Source organism: Camarhynchus parvulus, chromosome 5 (genome assembly GCF_901933205.1).
Source record: "Camarhynchus parvulus chromosome 5, STF_HiC, whole genome shotgun sequence".
Classification (NCBI taxonomy): Eukaryota; Metazoa; Chordata; class Aves; order Passeriformes; family Thraupidae; genus Camarhynchus; species Camarhynchus parvulus.
In genome coordinates, this window is record NC_044575.1 from 26591360 (window position 1) to 26609128 (window position 17769).

General features: G+C 39.3%; 1 protein-coding gene across 4 annotated transcripts in view; it reads left to right on the top strand.

Annotated features, from left to right (window-relative positions):
• DPF3 (double PHD fingers 3) overlaps window positions 1-17769 on the top strand; it is a 160138-nt gene that overhangs the window by 92214 nt on the left and 50155 nt on the right. For 2 of the 4 annotated variants that reach the window (XM_030948989.1, XM_030948991.1), the window contains exons 4-7: window positions 4032-4159; window positions 7912-8007; window positions 9044-9082; window positions 12664-12742. In XM_030948989.1, coding sequence (XP_030804849.1) covers window positions 4032-4159; window positions 7912-8007; window positions 9044-9082; window positions 12664-12742 — 342 coding nt within the window. The remainder of the gene's footprint in view (window positions 1-4031; window positions 4160-7911; window positions 8008-9043; window positions 9083-12663; window positions 12743-17769) is intronic. The other 2 variants (XM_030948990.1, XM_030948992.1) reach the window with 1 other exon arrangement.

Sequence of the window (17769 nt, forward strand, 5' to 3'; positions counted from 1 at the left end):
GGGAAGACTGGTGTATAATGAGGGAAAGTTCAGAGAAGTTTGTCAGGAGCATATGGAAAACTTCCCACAGCAGAGTAATAGAAAAGATTGTGACTCTTTATCCTTGAAAAGAGAGGAATTAAAAGAAACTACACAAAATTTTGTCAAGAACTTCTATTTTCCCCAGTAAGAGCAAGGGGGCGGGCACAGATAAAGCGAAGCACTCCTTCTTTCAAACCATAGTTAAACTGTTGGACTCTATCAGGTAGGAAAACATTGAGGTAAAAGTGTATCAAAATTCAGAAAAGGCTGGGCTATCCTGTGTATTCTCAGAAGAGCCAGATTTAGGATAACTGGAAGGGATACTGCATTTATCTCTCAGGATGAAACACAGCATTAGGGTGGGTAAATTCTTTTGCATTTCTCTCATGGCAGATGTTCACAGCTTCTACAGTAACTTGTGAGGTGACAGCATAGTGTGGCATGAGCAATATCAGAGTAGAGGCAAGCACAGGGCCACCGTTTAATTTCTTAAGCCCAGAAGAGTCTCCCTCTGGCCATGTTTGAAGCTTCAGGCACTGGCTGGTACCTTCGTAAGCAGGACAGTGAGTGGAACAGACCCCACCTTAGTTCCAAATAGCAGCTCCTGTAGTATGGGGAAGGCCTTGATCTTTCACATGAAAACTAAATTTCAGGTTTTGAGTTGGCTCCTCAGTTTTCTTTAGGGTACTGGTATAAAAGATACTTCTCCTTCTTTTGTGGGAAAATCATCAATTGTTAAATAGCTAAGAGAAAATAAGGGATTTAGTGAAATTAATTTAATGATCCTTGGTAGTGTTTAGCTATTTCTGTAGGTTAACTGAACTATCTTTTCAACTTTAGAAGATTTTCATCTGTGGGGATTCAAAAATGGGTTTGGAAACATAATTTCCTGTCTTTGTTACTGTACCCTTTACAGACTAACCATCTTCAGGAAGGATTGGATATATTACAGAGACTGAATTCATTACAAGAGGTTGTCTTTGGACCTCTGAAGGTTTTTATGCTGTAGACTTTACATTCCAGATAAGATAGTGTCTGCTTTTTTCCACTTTCTAGAGCTATTTAGGAATTAAAGTGCTTTCATAGAAGCTACCAGTGGAGAAGAAAATGAAGGAGTTGAATGGCAGTCAGCTTAGGGGGAAAATGGGAGGCAGACACTGAGTTTATTTTCCCTGGATGCCCAGCTCACTAACTTAACTTCTGGGTGATTCAGTCTCCCCATCAACTGTGAATAAAAATATTACCTTACAACACCTTGTCAGTGGGATGTTAAATTTAGTAATTAGAAAATGCTCTGAGAGTTTTGGATGAAAAGTCCTTCTGGAGTGTTGTTGTTGGGAAATAGCAGTGCCACACAAACAACCATGCCTATTAAAGACAGCTGCCTGTTTTGACCTTAAAACCTACCTTTGCCTCTTTTCAAACTCAGTTTTTGATATCTCTGGAACAAATGGAGTGTAGTTCCACCTTCATATATGTTCTACTTAACCCTCAGCCTGTGACAGTGGTCACTGGGGTTTTCAGGTGAGGGAAGAGACAAGAATGTTGACTCCATGTTCAGAAGGCTTGATTTATTATTTTATGATATGTATATTACATTACAACTATACTAAAAAGAAATAGAAGGAAAGGTTTCCTCAGAAGGCTAAGCTAAGAATAGAAAAGAAAAGAATGATAACAAAAGCAGCTGGCTTGGACTGAGAGAGAGAGCCAGCTCTGCTGTGACTGGTCACTGAATCAAAACATCCACATGAGACCAGTCACGGACCCACCTGTTGCATTCCACAGCAGCAGATAACCATTGTTTACATTCTGTTTCTGAGGCCTCAGCTTCTCAGAAGGGAAAATCCTAAAGAAAAAGATTTTCACAAAAATATGTCTGCGACACCTCAGCCTTTCCTTGCTCATTTCCTTTTCTAATGCATTCATTTGCTGAATGTATTGGTATCCAGAGACAGGCCTAGCTTGTCACAGTGAGGACATGTTTGTTTCCAATGCCCCTGAGCTTGCTTGAAGCTTCTTTGCTTGCTGAATGTATGATAACCCCTTGGGTTTGCAGTCCCTCAAGGTTCTAAATAGAGAGCAAATGCCCTTTTGCACCCAAGCACAGGACTTTGAACCCAAGCCAAGCCCACATCCAGAGATGATTATGGAGGTTCCTCAGTGACTACAGATTCAAGCACTGGGATTTGCACATAAATCACATCAAAAATCTCTTCTTTCTATTGAAATGTCTGGATCCAGAGGGAAGTACTAGGCGTTCATACAGGGAAATTCAATCTGTATGATTCTCTTTTGACTTTTTTGTCTTTTTTATAGCTCAAGCAAGGGAGAAGTTGGGGAAGGGGCCATAATGGGATACGTATGCAGAGCTTAATGCTGAAAACAGAGGCCTGACTGAATAGAGCTCCTTGTGATGAGAAGGGGGATCAATTCACAGTTGACCCCGTCCCATTGTGTGGGTTGTCCTGGGAGTTCCCTTTAAAATCCCAGTGGTTTGGTTTTTCTGCATGGTTTGTGCCCAGCCTTTCCCTCCATGAATAGAATAGCTTTTTCTGGAATTTCTGCTGGATTTTCTGTGGTAATTGGCTGAGCAATGCTCTCCCACTTCAGAAGACTGGAGGAAGTATATTGTGGAAGTACAGATCAGGGACACTGAATCATTTGATAACTGAAAGTTTTTCATATATAGAACAAACATATTCCTGGGATGCAACTGCCCCCAAGAAACAGATTATATGTTACTGTCCCAGGTGGAAGTGCTCATTCATTATTTGGTTTGCAGGAGTGATTTGAGACTTTAAAAACACATGAATTTCTGCCCTGCAGAATTTACAGCTCGTGATAGAAAGGCAGGGAGTTTCAGGCAGACTGGGGAACAAAACACAATTCTTAAAGCATAAGCAGACAGAACTGTGAATTAAGGACACCAGATGCTGATTTGTAAGCATCATTCTTGTACGTTATTACTTGTAAATATACCGATCTAGAGAAAGGAATTAATTTTAGAAGGGAGGGAGTACTTTAGAAATCCATGCCTGGCAGTGTCAGGTAAAGACATGTGCAGGATATTTCCCTGCCAAGGGATTGCTCTAAATGAGCCCCTGTATGAGTGGGGTAGAGGCTAGGGTATACAAAGAAAACTGGATTATTTCCCAGGTATATTTTAACATCTTGCTAAAGTTAACGGGCTGTATTTGCCTGTCTGCTGCATTGCCTCATAATCTAGTGGCAGTATTTGAAAGGGGAATAAGGCTCTGCTTCTTCCCTTCTCCAGCAAGTTGCACCAAACTTCCTCATAAATCCAATGTCTTGGGAGCTCTGTCCCCAGCCTGTTTCCAAGCCAGCCTGTGTCTCTTCCTGCAGTGACTGGGTGTTGTCCCATTTTATGAGCAAGATTCTGCACTCATAACTGGGTTTCTTTGCTGGTACTGCCAGCTAGAGCCAACCAGGCATTTTATCTAGTCAGTATTGCAGGGAGATTCAAGACACATTGTCTTTGTTTTGCAAAGTGAGGTCTCAGCACTGCCCCCCCACTTTCTGTTTTCCCACATGTGGAACATGCCCTGGTGTAGGAGAATGAGGATTGAAGCTGTGCTATATAAACTATGCCAGATGCTAAATTGCATTAAACTACTTTTCTTCTTCAGGAGATTAGATTCTTCATATTTGTAATTTCAGTATCTAAAAAGTTGTGGGTTTGTTCTTTCTTTAAAGCATAGGGAGTTTACACAAAGAAGAAGGATTTTCCCCTCATTTATTTCCTCCTGACAAAATATATCCAGCCTTTTTTTCCTGTAAACAAGCACAGAAAAAGAAAAGATATCAGGTTTTCAGTAGGATAGAAATTAATCATAAATGGAGTTTCTTAGTGGTTAAATGAACTTGAAGATCTTCCCTTCCAGATAGAAACAAGTTTGAAAATCTGTTCATCATCTGCTTGACATCTCTGTCCTTCTTCTTGTTAGCCCTTTGTGGGAGACACACAGTGAGTGTGTTTTGTTTTTCAGAAGTTGATCTGCCTCTGAAAAAAGATGGGTTCACCTCAGAAAGTACAACTCTGGAAGCCTTGCTGCGTGGAGAGGCAATAGAAAAAAAAACAGACACTAAAGAGGAAGACACTATACAAGAAATCCAGGTAAGGGAGAGCCCCATGCCCTGACATCAGGGTGGATTTTACAATTTTTCTCTAAGTCTAAGAGTCTTTTGTCCTGTGGCAAAACAGTGTATCTGTTGATAGTTGTGTCATTCTACTGCCAAAATGTTATCAAACCTTTGTGCTACGCTGTGATGCTCAAAATGATATCAGTATCTCACACGCTTCTCTTGTCACAAGAATCCTTGTTGTTTAACTGTTCTGCACAGGTCCTGTGTTGGAACTTATTTTGCAGCACTATGAGATAATTACATAAAAAAACTGAGAAGCTGAGGTGGATCCCAACTATAAACTGAATTTTAATGGTTCACATTTAAAGTGAGTTTCATGGATTTTAATTTGGATTCACAGCTGCTGTAGATTAAAACATGTCATTGCCTTGCCTGTTTTTTTTTAATAGTACGTGGCCTTCTGGAGGTATTCAAGAAAAACAAATATCTTAAAAAATATAATCTTAAATATTTCAATTATTATTTGTTATGCAGTATGAGAAATATTGCCTCTTCACATGCATTATGGTTATAAAAATTGTCAAGATTTAATTTCATCCTTCAACAATTAAAAGCCAAAACACAATTGTAGGTTTGTTAAAAAAAGAATTCAGCTAATATAAAGGGCTCTTGTATATGGCACTTTTAAAACATCTTAAATCACTAGGAAATTGGGCCTGTCCAACAGCAGCACATCTTTGCTGATGCTAAAACACCATTGCATCATGAGTCTTTTTAGGGATTTTTAGTGAGAGTTATTAAGCACCGTGTCAAATTTGGTAATTTTGTGTGAGATACAAAATGTTGCATCTATACCTAAAAGTAGTAAAAATTTGAGGGGTCAGTCCCATGCAAAATGAAACATAAAAACATAAACATCAGATCTGTATTACCTGTCCTAGTGCTCTATTTGTTAGAAATTTTGCACAGGTAAGGGCAGCACAATTGGGTCTCCCATTCCCAGTTGCACAGGTAAAAGAGCACCATCAAAGAGGAAGCATGCCATGCTCATGGAATGGGGAAAAGCTTGGCATGAGCCCTGCTCTGTGTTTGCTTCTTCAGTAGTATATCTGGGTCTATGAAGCTGAGAGCTCTTACCAAAGGTCTGTTTTTACCTGCTTTCAAGGTCACAAGAAATCATGGTGCAGCATCCTTATGAAATTGACAAGTGCCTTTGAATGTTGCTGTGTGATCTGAGCTTCCAAATGATCCCCAGTAGCAGTCTGAGGAAAGAGACCTCAGAGATGGTGGAAGTGACATAAATCCAGGCATTACAGAACAGTGCAAAAAAACAGAACAGATTTTCAGCTAAACTGCTGTAGCTGTGACCTGTCAACTGGATGCTAGTTTCATCAGAACAGATGCAAAAGGCATGTCTTGCTGCTTTATTTTATGCTAGCATAGCTTATCTGGATTCAGTCTGTAGAACAATGATTGCCAAAGCCTTCACTAGTAGGCAACTTTCAGCGTGTACTTTAGCACCTGGCAGCTAGGCTGTACCAGATGAAAATCACAATCAGTGCCTTCATCGGTATGACAAATAAGAGATTGCAAATCTCTCCTTTGTTCCTTTGCATACTTGTCTGTGTTGTAACTCTAAAGGGCCCAGCCTCAATGGTGGTGAGAGTGAGCAGGTGGGATAGACATCATTGTAATTCCCACCTCAGACCCAGCCACTTGCCGCCCTCCCAAATTCACAGTATCTGTGCGGAGAAGACAACTTGGTGCTTGGCTGCACCAAATTACCTAGGGCTGGGAAACTTTTAGAAAGTTTCCCATATTAGGAAAAGAAAAGTTACTCTGCTAAAACATATAAGGGTTCCCCCTCCTAAGTAGATGCAGGTATTGGGACCTGCAGTACAGTTGGTATGTAACATGATTGAGAATTTTACCCTGCAGTAAATTGGTATTGAATGTGTATCTCCATTGGTTGATGGAGAAGAGTTAGAGTTTGAGAAGAGTTAGAGTAGCCTTCTGACCATGAAGCAGGAAGGTTATGCCCCTTCTATCAAGCATTAAAGTAATTACTCTGGCATTGTCACCAAATTCACACTTGGTTTCATATTATCTCTTTCCTAAATTGATGCTTCAATATTACAGGAGGAAAGTGGTTTGTAATATTTTTCTTAACTGTTGTGTATTATAATTGTTGTAAATTAGCTTCTTTCCCTCCCACATACGATGTGGTTGCCCCTGTTTTGTTGGGGATTTTTTGAGATACTTTAAGATACAAAGAAATGGAAAAATACAAACTCATATCAGTAAGTTTGCTTATTTTCTTACCTACATTCTTAAAGTCTCCTCATGTACATTTTTCAAGCACTTCAGTCCTAAGATGAATTCAATTAATGTATGCAGAACTGGAACCTGTTTAACTTTTACACCCTTTAGTATTTAGGACCTCCAGTATTATGTGAAATTGTAGTTCATGATGGTCAGAGCTCATTAATAGCCTCCCGATACTCAAAAATAGAAGAAGCAAAACACTTGATCCTTGTCATGTGCTACAACTTGTTTGAAGTGCACTGACCAGTATTAGTCTTAGAAATTTAGTTGATAAAGTAAGAATAAACTTTCGTAACTGATCTTCTAAATACAGACTTTTTGAAAGTTGAAATTTCTGTTGTATTCTTTCCCACAAATTCAGAATTTGGTGCTTGAGGTATGTGGAAAAGAGAGAAAGAGACTGATTTTCTCCCGTTCCCCATGTGCTGGCTCTCAAATAGCTTTTAAGTAGAAATTAGAGAGAAGGGACAAATACAGTAAGACTGAAGAACATTCCTATCAATTTGATGTCACTATTTGACTCTGCATCATGTCTGCAATTTAAATGAATGTTAGCATGGCAAAGGTAAGTTGGTGATTCCAGATTAGTCCCTTGCAAAATGGCACAGCACCATAAATGGCAGGAGTGGCTGGGGTCAATTTCTGTATTTCTAGCAGACATGCCAAGGGTTGAGGGAATTTCAACGGGACTTCTTCCCACATTAGTGTTGTGGTGATTTGTCTGGCCTTTTTCCATGTGACATCTGACTTGTACATGTTTTCATGCAGGACAGCCAGCGTGTGTTTGGTTCTGTAGAAGTTACAGTTCAAAAGATCAAGTTAAAAGATTGAAATTGCCTGGCCCAGGCATCTCACAGTTTTGTGAGCTGTAATTCCTCAGCATTCTCATTCAACAGACTTCCTGCTTCCAGCTCAGAGTTGTACCTGTGGTGCAAGCCCTAAAAACATGGCTTTCTAGATCCGTTCTGGAATATATGGAGGAATTTTCTCTGTTTTTGGTCAAGAGAGAAGATTGTGAGCTACCAAGGAGAAAACCACTGGTTTTGTATTCCTGAAGTGCACTCTCAACATTAGAAGAAAACAAAATAATTTAAATTGCAACAAATGAAAATAAAAAACCTAGGCAAACAAATTCCCAGACGGGGCCTGCAGTTATGCATACTAATATTTGTGTTGTCTTGGAATATTGGTACTCAGTGCTGCCAGTATTTGTTCTTAGGAACCTTTTTATCATAGTTGACTGATATCAGTAGTAGTTTTTTAGTAGGAATTCCCTGGAGATCTTAGGGTGGAAAAGAGAGAAAATTTTGCTTTGGTAGAGAGAAGCAGGGGTACTGGGATCTGATTTGGCTTTATATCAACTGTAATAACCCACAGTCACTGTGGTAAAGAGCAGTAGTTGGTTTTATGTGTCCTCCTTTTTTCTTTTAACCATTCCTGTTTGTTGTTCAACCACAGAGGGTTTTAGAAAATGATGAAAATGCAGATGAAGTGAACGAGGAAGAAGACTTGGAAGAAGATATTCCAAAACGAAAGAACAGGCCTAGAGGACGGGTAAGTGGAGAGTTTATTGGAATGGAAAGGAGGGAAGCAAACCTCTGCAGAAATATAGTGTATATTTCTCATGTGTATTATGTATGCAAAGTATTTATCCATGAATATGTGATAGTGATAACACTATAGGTAATTTTCAGTCATATGTAATAGATTTTTAATATTTTTTCAGTTTACTTTTGTGAATTGCTGTGAAAGAAAAGGGCTATTTTGAGAGTAAAAATTGGGGGAAATTTATTTTAGTGTTGTATTTACAATTGTAATGTAAACTGTAATAACTATTATGACATCCTGCTATTACAATGTTCCTTAAAAAAACCTTTACTAGTTACAGAAAAGTAGCAAATTCAGTCATGACAGCCAAAAAAGTATTAATAAAAGTAACTTGAACTGTGTTAATAAGTTTTGCAACTTTCTCCAGGGTAGCATTTTGTGGTTGACACTGGCTCTCTTGAGCCCATGGCAAATCTTCCATTTGCTTGAAAAGGGCAATATTTTATCCTTAGGGGACTCTGTGTCCCTTCTCTTACCTAAGATGTCTTCACAATTCATCAGGGTACCAGTTAAATAATGAGGCCAACATTTTGAACTTGGAATCAACATTTTCAATTGTGGGCCCGTAAGCTAGGCATCTAAATAAATGTGAACACAAGTCTCAGAAGTTTTGAGCATTTTCATCTCTCTTTGGCTCCAGTGGATGCTGCAGGGGCATGGGAGCTCTAGATGTACCTTTTGATGTGTTTATAGAAGTCAAGCAAGAAGGGCCACATTTTAGGCCAAATGAGCAGAATATAATAGTTTTTTAATAAGAGACATGAAACCACATTGAATACTTGCAATGTACTTATGCATCAGACCCTCTCTTTTGGTTTCCTCTTTGGTTGTTGTGTTGTTTCAGTTTTCTGCTCCTCTTTATTTTGGAGCTTAAGTCCTTTAATATAAGATCAAAGCACTTTAATAATTGGATAAGTATATATATCATCTTCCTTATTCTCAAAATCACCTGAACCAGTTTCTTTCTTTCTTTCTTTCTTAGCCAAAGACCCCCACCTGGAAAAAAATTTTCCAGAAAAATGTAAGTTTCAGAAGATTTGTATGAACCAGTAACCAAAACCAGGAGATAGAATCAATACATGCACATAAGCTTGACTGTAGCAATCAACTAATATTCCAGGCTAACAACTCTTTTCTAATAATTTGCTCTCATGTAAATTGCACATGCTGGATAGGATGAGTGAAAGGGAGTGAAGAGCTAGAAGAGATATACTGCTCAGGAGAATGGGATTTGGCGTATTCATATGTCCCAGACCTGTACAAACAAAGTCCTGAAGTTAGTGTTACGTGCAAGATTTTGCTTCCCTGTTCAGGAAAATGTTCCAGAATTTTTTCTCTGTTACTGTAAGGAAAGGAGTTGGAGGGTACTAGATGTCCCATTCATTTTGAAGCATGCATTTATATTTTATTTTCTGCCCTAGAACTTGCCCCCTATTAAATACAGAAGCAGCAGGATTGCTTGCTTTTTTCTTGCAACTAACTCCTGCTCTGCTAGTGCCCTGGCTTCTTTCAGTGCAAAAAAGAGAAGTCTGAATAATGCCACATACTTCAAGCAATGTTTAGTTTTATTTAATGGCATCAATAACCAAAGCAAAATATAGTAGAAATTAGAATTTCAAAATTGGGGCCAGGTTATCTAGCTGCTGAAAACTGGTAAGCCTGAATTGCATCTGGTCGCAAGAACTTTGCCAGTTTCCTAAAGGCAGCCCTTTTCTAGCCTGACTCAGTGTAGGGAATTGAGGCTAAGGATTTAAAATTAGGTGACATCAAACCTGGGCTGCTCTTTGTTTCTGGGAAGGGCTTGGTTAGGGTATTTTTAGAAGGCAGAAGAGGGGAAGGACATGCATAGGAAACAAGATCCTGTGGAGTGTGACCTTTGGAGATTCAGAGGAGTGAGAAGGACTAACAGCATAAGTGCAGGATTAATGCAATGGAATTACTGCCCTGGACTTTCCAAATTGCACATGCCCCTTCCCTTCCCTACAGCATGATTTTATTTTTAATCCTGGACTCTCCATCTGTCTTTTTGGCTACTTTCTCTGGCTGCTTCAAGGCTGCTGGGCCATGGGTCCAGGCCTTACACATCAAGTCTTGTAGTCTTTGCTGCATCCTGTCAGGAGAATAAAGGCAGCTGTGGATGACTGAATTCAACAGCCTGGAGCACAGACAGCAAGCGCGGGGCATTCAGTTCAGTGCCTCTGGGGCAGCAGCTTGGTTTCCTGTCCCCTCAAGGCTAGCCCATGAAATCATGGGGGCATAGGAAGGACACTGAAGGCTGAAGAGGTAGATCTACAGAAAGAGATTTTTAGTGTTTTTGCTGGACAGGGGCAATGTGGTAGGAGCTGGCAGGGTGGTTTTCTAGGAGATATGAGATGTACGCAGATGCACCTGCACAGATTGTCTGCTCATCAGCTGGATATCCCGTGGGACAATTTCAAAGGCACCAAGCACATTTAGGAACCCAAGTCCCATTGAAAGTCATTGACTTGAAAAATCTCCCCCTGTGTTCATTGCATGAAGAAGTGTATCTGACACGTGGTCATGCCATGAATGCTGTGCTCCTGCATTTCTGTAGAGAACAGTTTGAAAGGGAACAGCTGACTGTAAGACAAGCAAAATTCTGAGCAACAAACCTTAAATTAGTATCATATTCTGAAATGTACCTATGTAAGATAGTACCTTCTTACTCAACAGGTATGTTCTCAGAGTGTGAATAGAGTCAGAGCTACTGACTAGTGACAAATATAAGATTTTACATCTTTTTCATAGCCCTGAAAAAGCAATGCAGCTGGTAAAATGGGGAAATTGGATCGTAATCTGGGTAGCAGCAGAAATATTTATAAGGGCCAATCACTTGTCTATGTGAAGATTCCCTGATGAGTTGAGGGTTGTGGAGGAGCTGCCATGGACTGAAATTCAGCTTGCAGCACATTTAGCAGTAGTAAGGGAAGAAAAGAACTAGCCTGGGATTGATTTCATTGCCCAGAGGGGATTTAAAGAGCTGGCAGTCAGAGAGAAAATAGTGCAGACTAGTAAGATGATTTTATATGATACGGTCAATAAAGAAGCTTCCACCAAACAATTGTTGCTGAGGCCATTTCTAGGGTGAAACTGCTTTTCAGTTCACCCTTACAGATCTTGCTCTGCACATGTGTGCTGGACTGCACAGAGGTCTTCGCAGAAGGCTGAGTTATCCTTGTCATACATAATAGTATTTACCCCATCCAGATAGCTGCAAATCCATGTCTCTCCTTTGGGACTATGGTAAGAGTTAGACCTGAGCAATCCCAGGGAAATAACATGTGAAGTTTTTATAAATCCCTGTTTTAACAGACTTTGTCAGGCCAGTGTAAAACTGTTCCTTATTACTTCTCTTTAAATATCCAGTGAAACACAATTCTAATAGTGCTAGTTCTGTTCCAAGCTCATAGAAGAGGGAAGAAGTTTCTATGGCCCCTTTATGGCTGGGTGTGAATATTTTCAGGATTTCTACACCTTCTTCAGCTTTACCTAACAAAGCTCTGTCCTTTTCTTATTTTCACATGAAAAGGTTTGCAGGCTTTGAGTCAGGTGGCCTTGTCTAGAGTGAGAAATATGAACAGCTTAATAAGAGGAGCAGCAGGAGCAATTCTGGTTTTTTTTCCAGGAATACAGTAGTTAGGAGAATTAATAAAGAACTATTTAGCCATCCACCTGTGATCACTTCCTCAAACAAAGATCAAGTCTAAAATTATTGTCATTTGCAGATTGTACATTAGTGAACATGAAAGAATTGAAGGCCTTGGCTCAGTTCCCAGTTTCACATCACAACTCCAGCATTGGGCAGATATGAGCTGTTTCCTTGTTGGCATCTCAGCTGAGAAGGGTCAGGATTGAGTAGTTTTGATGCTGAATTCCACTCTCACCCCTGGAGCTCAAGACAGAGCAGTCTGTGCTGTGGAGAAACAAAATTTTTCAGTTTCTATAGCTGCCAGTTTGGTCCATTTTAGGAACACAGAACTGCAGAGAGACATTTCTGGGTAATTTCTGTTATTGCAGGTAGCCACATTATCTAATCTTTTCCACTAACTGACCGAAGCTCCATTTTATAATTAGCCATCTTTGTCCCAGAAGGCCATTTCAAAACACTGCTTTTCAGCTAGAAAACAAAACATAGCAACTCAAACAATGCCCCTTTGAAAATACTGAAGGAAATAATTTGACCTCTCTCTTATTTGGGGCCTGTTTTCTGGCTGATTTAATGCTTGTGTATATTCTTCAACACCTGTTCATCTATTCATTCATTCATATTCAGTTCAGCAAGGTATTTGAACATGTTCAGAAATGAATGTGTGATGATACTCGACTGAATATGTGCTGGCAGTGACCTACTGCTATGGATGAACAGTATGAGCTATCTGTGGAGAGGATCTCCATTGCTTTACAAGGTCCATTAACATAGAGCACATCTTAGGAGATGGAGGGTCAAGACCACTTTGAGAAATCTGTATGGAAGCTGAGGAGTTGTTTAGTTTATACTGCACATCTTTCATAGGAGGGTGTGGGGTGCGAGGAGACCTGGGGGGTGATGGAATAATGCTAACATTCCTCTTGTCCTTGCAGGCTCGGGGATCTGGAGGGGGCAGGAGACGGAATGATGCTGCCTCCCAGGATGATCATGACAAACCCTATGTTTGTGACAGTAAGTAGCAACCAGACAGCTTATTCTGCTTCCAGCCTGGTCCTACCAGCTCAGTGCACTCAGGGCTTCATATATTACAGCAAAATATTCTGCTGCTCTCTGACTTGCATGTTTGCCACCTGCTGCTGATGCTCTTGGTGTTTTTGCATGAAGGAAATAAAATTAAGTTCTCGGCAAGACTCCACTTTCCTTTGCCCTTTAATAAATTATCTCTTATCTTTTCTTTCTCTTTTTCTGGCTTCTCTGCCTTTTGTCTTCTTTTCCCCCATGTAAGTTTCACCCTCTATTTCTTTCTCTGTTTCAGATAGTTACAAACAAAAGCATAACTCAAAAATCTCTGACAAAGGTACTTCACCCTTGTTGTGTCTCTTGATGTATTTGGTGATTCTCTTCCCTTCAGTCCTTTTAAAATCTCACTGGGCTAAATTCTGAAGGTCTTATCTCTCACCAGATGTCTTGGGGTATCATCAAAAGCTGAGCCCTTCTAAGAAACAAATAACATCTCAAATGCTTTGTTTTGATACATATTCCCTTTGAATACAGTCCTGCTGTTTGGCATCTTGCAGATGGACTTCAGGTGAAGCAAGGCATTGTCTGAATGGAAAAATTATACTAGAGCCCAGCATCAACACTGAAGGAGGGTACCAGAGTCCCAGTATGAGTGAGGAGTCTAATATTTGTTACGCAATTGTTTGGGTTTTTTTTTACAGTCTAGTCCTTGATGCCTGCCTTCTTTTTTTGATATTCTTTTTTGCTTCATTTCTGTGAAGGGCACTTATCTTACCCACATATTTTTGAGATATCCCATCTTAAGGCTTATTCTAGAATGTACAACCAATTGTAATCTGTGCTACCAGGTGCCTTCTAGCCTGTAAGACAATAACCTAAAAAAAGTCATTAGAAGTAGGAGAATAGCAGATCTTCACCTCTGTTGTCCAAACCAGCTGGTTTTGAGGACAACTAGAACCCCCTTTTTGCCTATCTTGCAACTTTACCAACCTTAAAATAATAACTCTTGCTGTGACAATCTTTGGAGGCATTTTCTGCTGATTTTTAAAAATGTGAGGAAATAAGGAGTTTGCATAGTGAATAAGAACTATATTCCATGTGAAATCATATTCTTGTATGGTGAGACCAGGTGACTGTATGTGCCCAGAAACCAGAAGACTTGCATATGAGGGGGACATGACAGATGATAAAAACATGGTCAAGGAGGAAGAGCCCTTAAAGTTATGAAGAATCAGAAGACCTATGCTGTGATTAAATAGCAGTCCTAGTGCACTGGAAGAACTAAAATGTGTCTTCTAAGACTTCTGTGAGAGCCCAAGATGTATCTTGTTGAAATCCACAGGTTTCCTTTGCTGTGGTATATGCAGTATATGCATATCTTTCTTTATCTCTTTTATGGAACATCCTTCTAAATCCAAGGACACTTGTCAGTGGTAGTAATTTGGAACATGATGACTCTGTATTGTCTGATCTTGCACTGCTTTTGGATTTTACCGAGAACTCCCAACATGCATAGTAGTGATTTGCACAGAGTAGATTAAACATTGAAGATACCAAAGCAGGCAGCAGAAATCTGGCCTGAAGTCAAGAGTCTCATACATTGTTGTATTGATAGAATTTGCCTTGGCTTACATTTTGGAGCATAAATTTCATCTTTAGTGTTGGAAATGTTTCCTATTTAATTTGGCTGACACCTCTCACTTTTAGGAAACTTACAGGTGAGTCATAAGGAATTTTGGACTCCAGACTTTGCACAGTGACTTCTCCTTTTCCATTTTAGATAGCTGATAAAAGGGTTATATGACAGCAGAACTCTTTTATCTGAGCTTAGAGCAGAAGAGAAGAACTGTCCCAGTTGTAATGCCATCATCCTGAAGAATATCCTGCCCTTGTTAAATTTCTATACAAACATGACATGCCATTAATTATGAGTAATTGGCCTATTATCCTGCTTGGGTGGATTTCTTGGATTAATTTTTTCTTTGAAATGATTTGATGAATATTTTTATAAATAAAACTCAATCTAATTGTGGTAGTTTAGAAATTGGTTTGCAGTACTCCTTGTGCAGATGTTGTGGGCAGATAAGTTTGTTTTACATGGAAACATGCAGGTGAAACAGTGTATATGTTTCCTGTTTGGGAAAGCATCATTCTCTCAATTGCATTATTGGTATAAATAATTAGCTTAATGGGCCAACAGTTTGCTTCTTCTGTAGTTTATTTAATTTACCTCCAGGTTGCTTTTTCTGGAAGTATACTGATATTCGAGTTTTGAAAATGGCCAGAGAGAAGAAAGCATAAACACAGCAAATTAATTTTCTTATAAACTGCATGGGCACAAAAAATGATTTGTGGTCAAAAACTACTTTGCTCTTTTATTATATTTACACATTCATATTTATGGCAAACAAGAATATATCAACAGTTCTCATCAGTTATAAAAGGGTTTAGAAAACAACTAGGCAGTGTGTTGGTAAGATGATGCGAGAGTGATGCCCGTGGCACTGCCCCTTGTGCTGGAAAATAGCAATGTTACCTCTGAAGACCTGCCTTTTCCTATAAGAGGCATTCAGACCTACATCAGTATTAAACTTGGTCCCAATATTAAAGCTGACTGGAAAAAACATGCAATTTCTATGTGATAAAGGTTTTCAAAGCTCAAAATATTTTGTCCTCCTGTGTTTTTAAGAAGAGGTGGTTGGATGCCTGTTTTGTGGAATGAAACATTCTGAAATACTTCAGCTGGTTTTACTGAGCATATACTGTAGTAGAAGTTCAGAATAAAATATTTGATCAAAGCATCAATAAAATTGCTAGGATAATCATGAAATGCATTGTTTCATCACATCACCAAGTAGAAAACTCGGTGGTCAGATTTTCAGCCAGTTGCATTGGATTGTGCTGTGCCTTGAGCTCCCTTAGGATGGTTTCAATTACAACAGTGGCAGGCAAGCCTGGTTGGAGATGGGTATAAACTGCAAATGGTAACATAGCCAAATGGCTTAGCAGCTGTATGAGAGCAGTCCCAAAAGTAGCTTGAGCACCTGGCAAGGAAAGGCAGCAGGTGCCTCAAAGAAGAGTGGAAAGTAGAGCTTGAAAAGAAAAGCAAAGCCTCTGATGTCAAGCAAGTGGAAGGTAGACCACCACCACTGTTCCTGATGAACAGGGCATGTGATTTTTAGAGGGACAGAGTGAATGAATAAATTAATACCTACGTGTTTAATAAGAATTGATGTCATTTCGCTGTCAAATATTCAGCTGGGGAATCATTATTCCTACTGAGCAGTCTTCTTAGAAATCCTTCTACTATTTTATTAGTGTTTATTATATATTACTACTTTTTCAAAAGAAAAACCTTCTCTGAATTTGTATCTAGAAATTTGTATTCTGGTTTAAAAGTTGCAATCAGTTGTAGCACTTGAGTTCCATGATTCCAAATGTCTACTTCCTTTAGCCAGAGAAGTTAGTCTGTGCTGAATCTCTGCAAGCAATTAACTTTCCTGCTGCCCCTCCTCACTTTTATGCTTTCATTCTTCTCAAGTTCCCATGGAGACATGGGACTATGTACATACTTCCACCTTTGTTTTCTGTTCCACTGTCTGTGGAAGAATTCCCTTGCCCACCTCTAAAAGAAATTATTTCTTTCTTTTCCTTTTACCAATATGTCCTCATCTTCTTTTAGTTTTATTCCCATATAAACTCCTATTTTAGCATAGCAACTTATATCATATCCTTTTTTTTGTAGTCCTTCTGAGACTGAACTGTACATTCAGATCCACTCCTTGTGCAAAATGAGCATTGACTGAAACCTTCCTAGGATTTTTGATGGATCAGTAACTAACGCAGCATTGTATGTACCCAGAGACTGATCTGGTAGTATTTTGTAGAAGCTGATTCTTTCCTCAAGAACTTAATGTTAAGGTTTCTCTAGTTATTTACCTATATTCTCTCTGCTGAAGTCCAAGACTAGCAGTCCTTGTACTGTTCTCAAGGGATAATAACAATGTCTTCCATGTCTGTAAACAGTTACTGGGGCTTCTTTCAGCTGTGTTTTCTTCAGCTCTTCTACTAAGCTTGTTTCTTTCATGTAGAAAAACTCCAAAGTACTTTTTAAAGTAGTAGTGGCCAGAATGAAGTTAAACGCGCTGTTCTGAGGAGACATGCATTTCTGAAGATGAGTGGTTGATAGATTTACTTGTACTTACAATTACTTTTACAAACTGGATTTAAGAAACTTGCTCTGTTTTATATCCATGAGAGGCACAGAGATGGCTGACCTAACAGGTTATTCAGTAATCATCTCCTGGTATTATCCTTTCTGGTGAATCCCTAAATAGATAAGCAGTAAGATTTAGAATAAGATGCTCGTTCAGATGTACTCAACAAACAACTCTCCCACCATATCTGCTATTCTTGGCATCCTTTGAATACATTATTGGTAGAAAAGTCAAGATTAGATAGGTAAGGACATTAGAAAATATTAAATACTGAATAACATAGATGTTGAATAGAGCACATGATAAAAGGGAAACAGAATTGACTCTGGCAGTTGAACATTTTCTGCTCATGTAGGATATTTGTTTTCTTCTTTGCTCTGGCTAGCAACCAATTTATTGAAATGTGCACAGCTGTATTGTTGAGTTGCACATGTTTTGGGGTTTGAACTGGGGTTCAGAGTTACCGTGATCTTAATACAGCAGGTAGATTCTGGGACTTGTCCTCTGGGGGCACTGAAACAAGGACTATTTACCTCCCTATTCTACCTGCAGAAAATTCCCTATGCAATGGGTTACTAAATAGCTGCTCTCATACTACAGGTGTACAGTGTGACTATACTATAGTGTGTATAGTACTGAGCAAAGAGGGACGAATGTGAAGTCTTTGTATCAGTGGAGGTCAAAATGCATTGTTAATGTTTGAGATCTCTAGATGTGCCAGACTTTGTACACAACTGTAACAGGGGAGAATATATTACCAAACCAGTGCAAAACAAGGACAGGGGGATTTTTTTTTGTTTT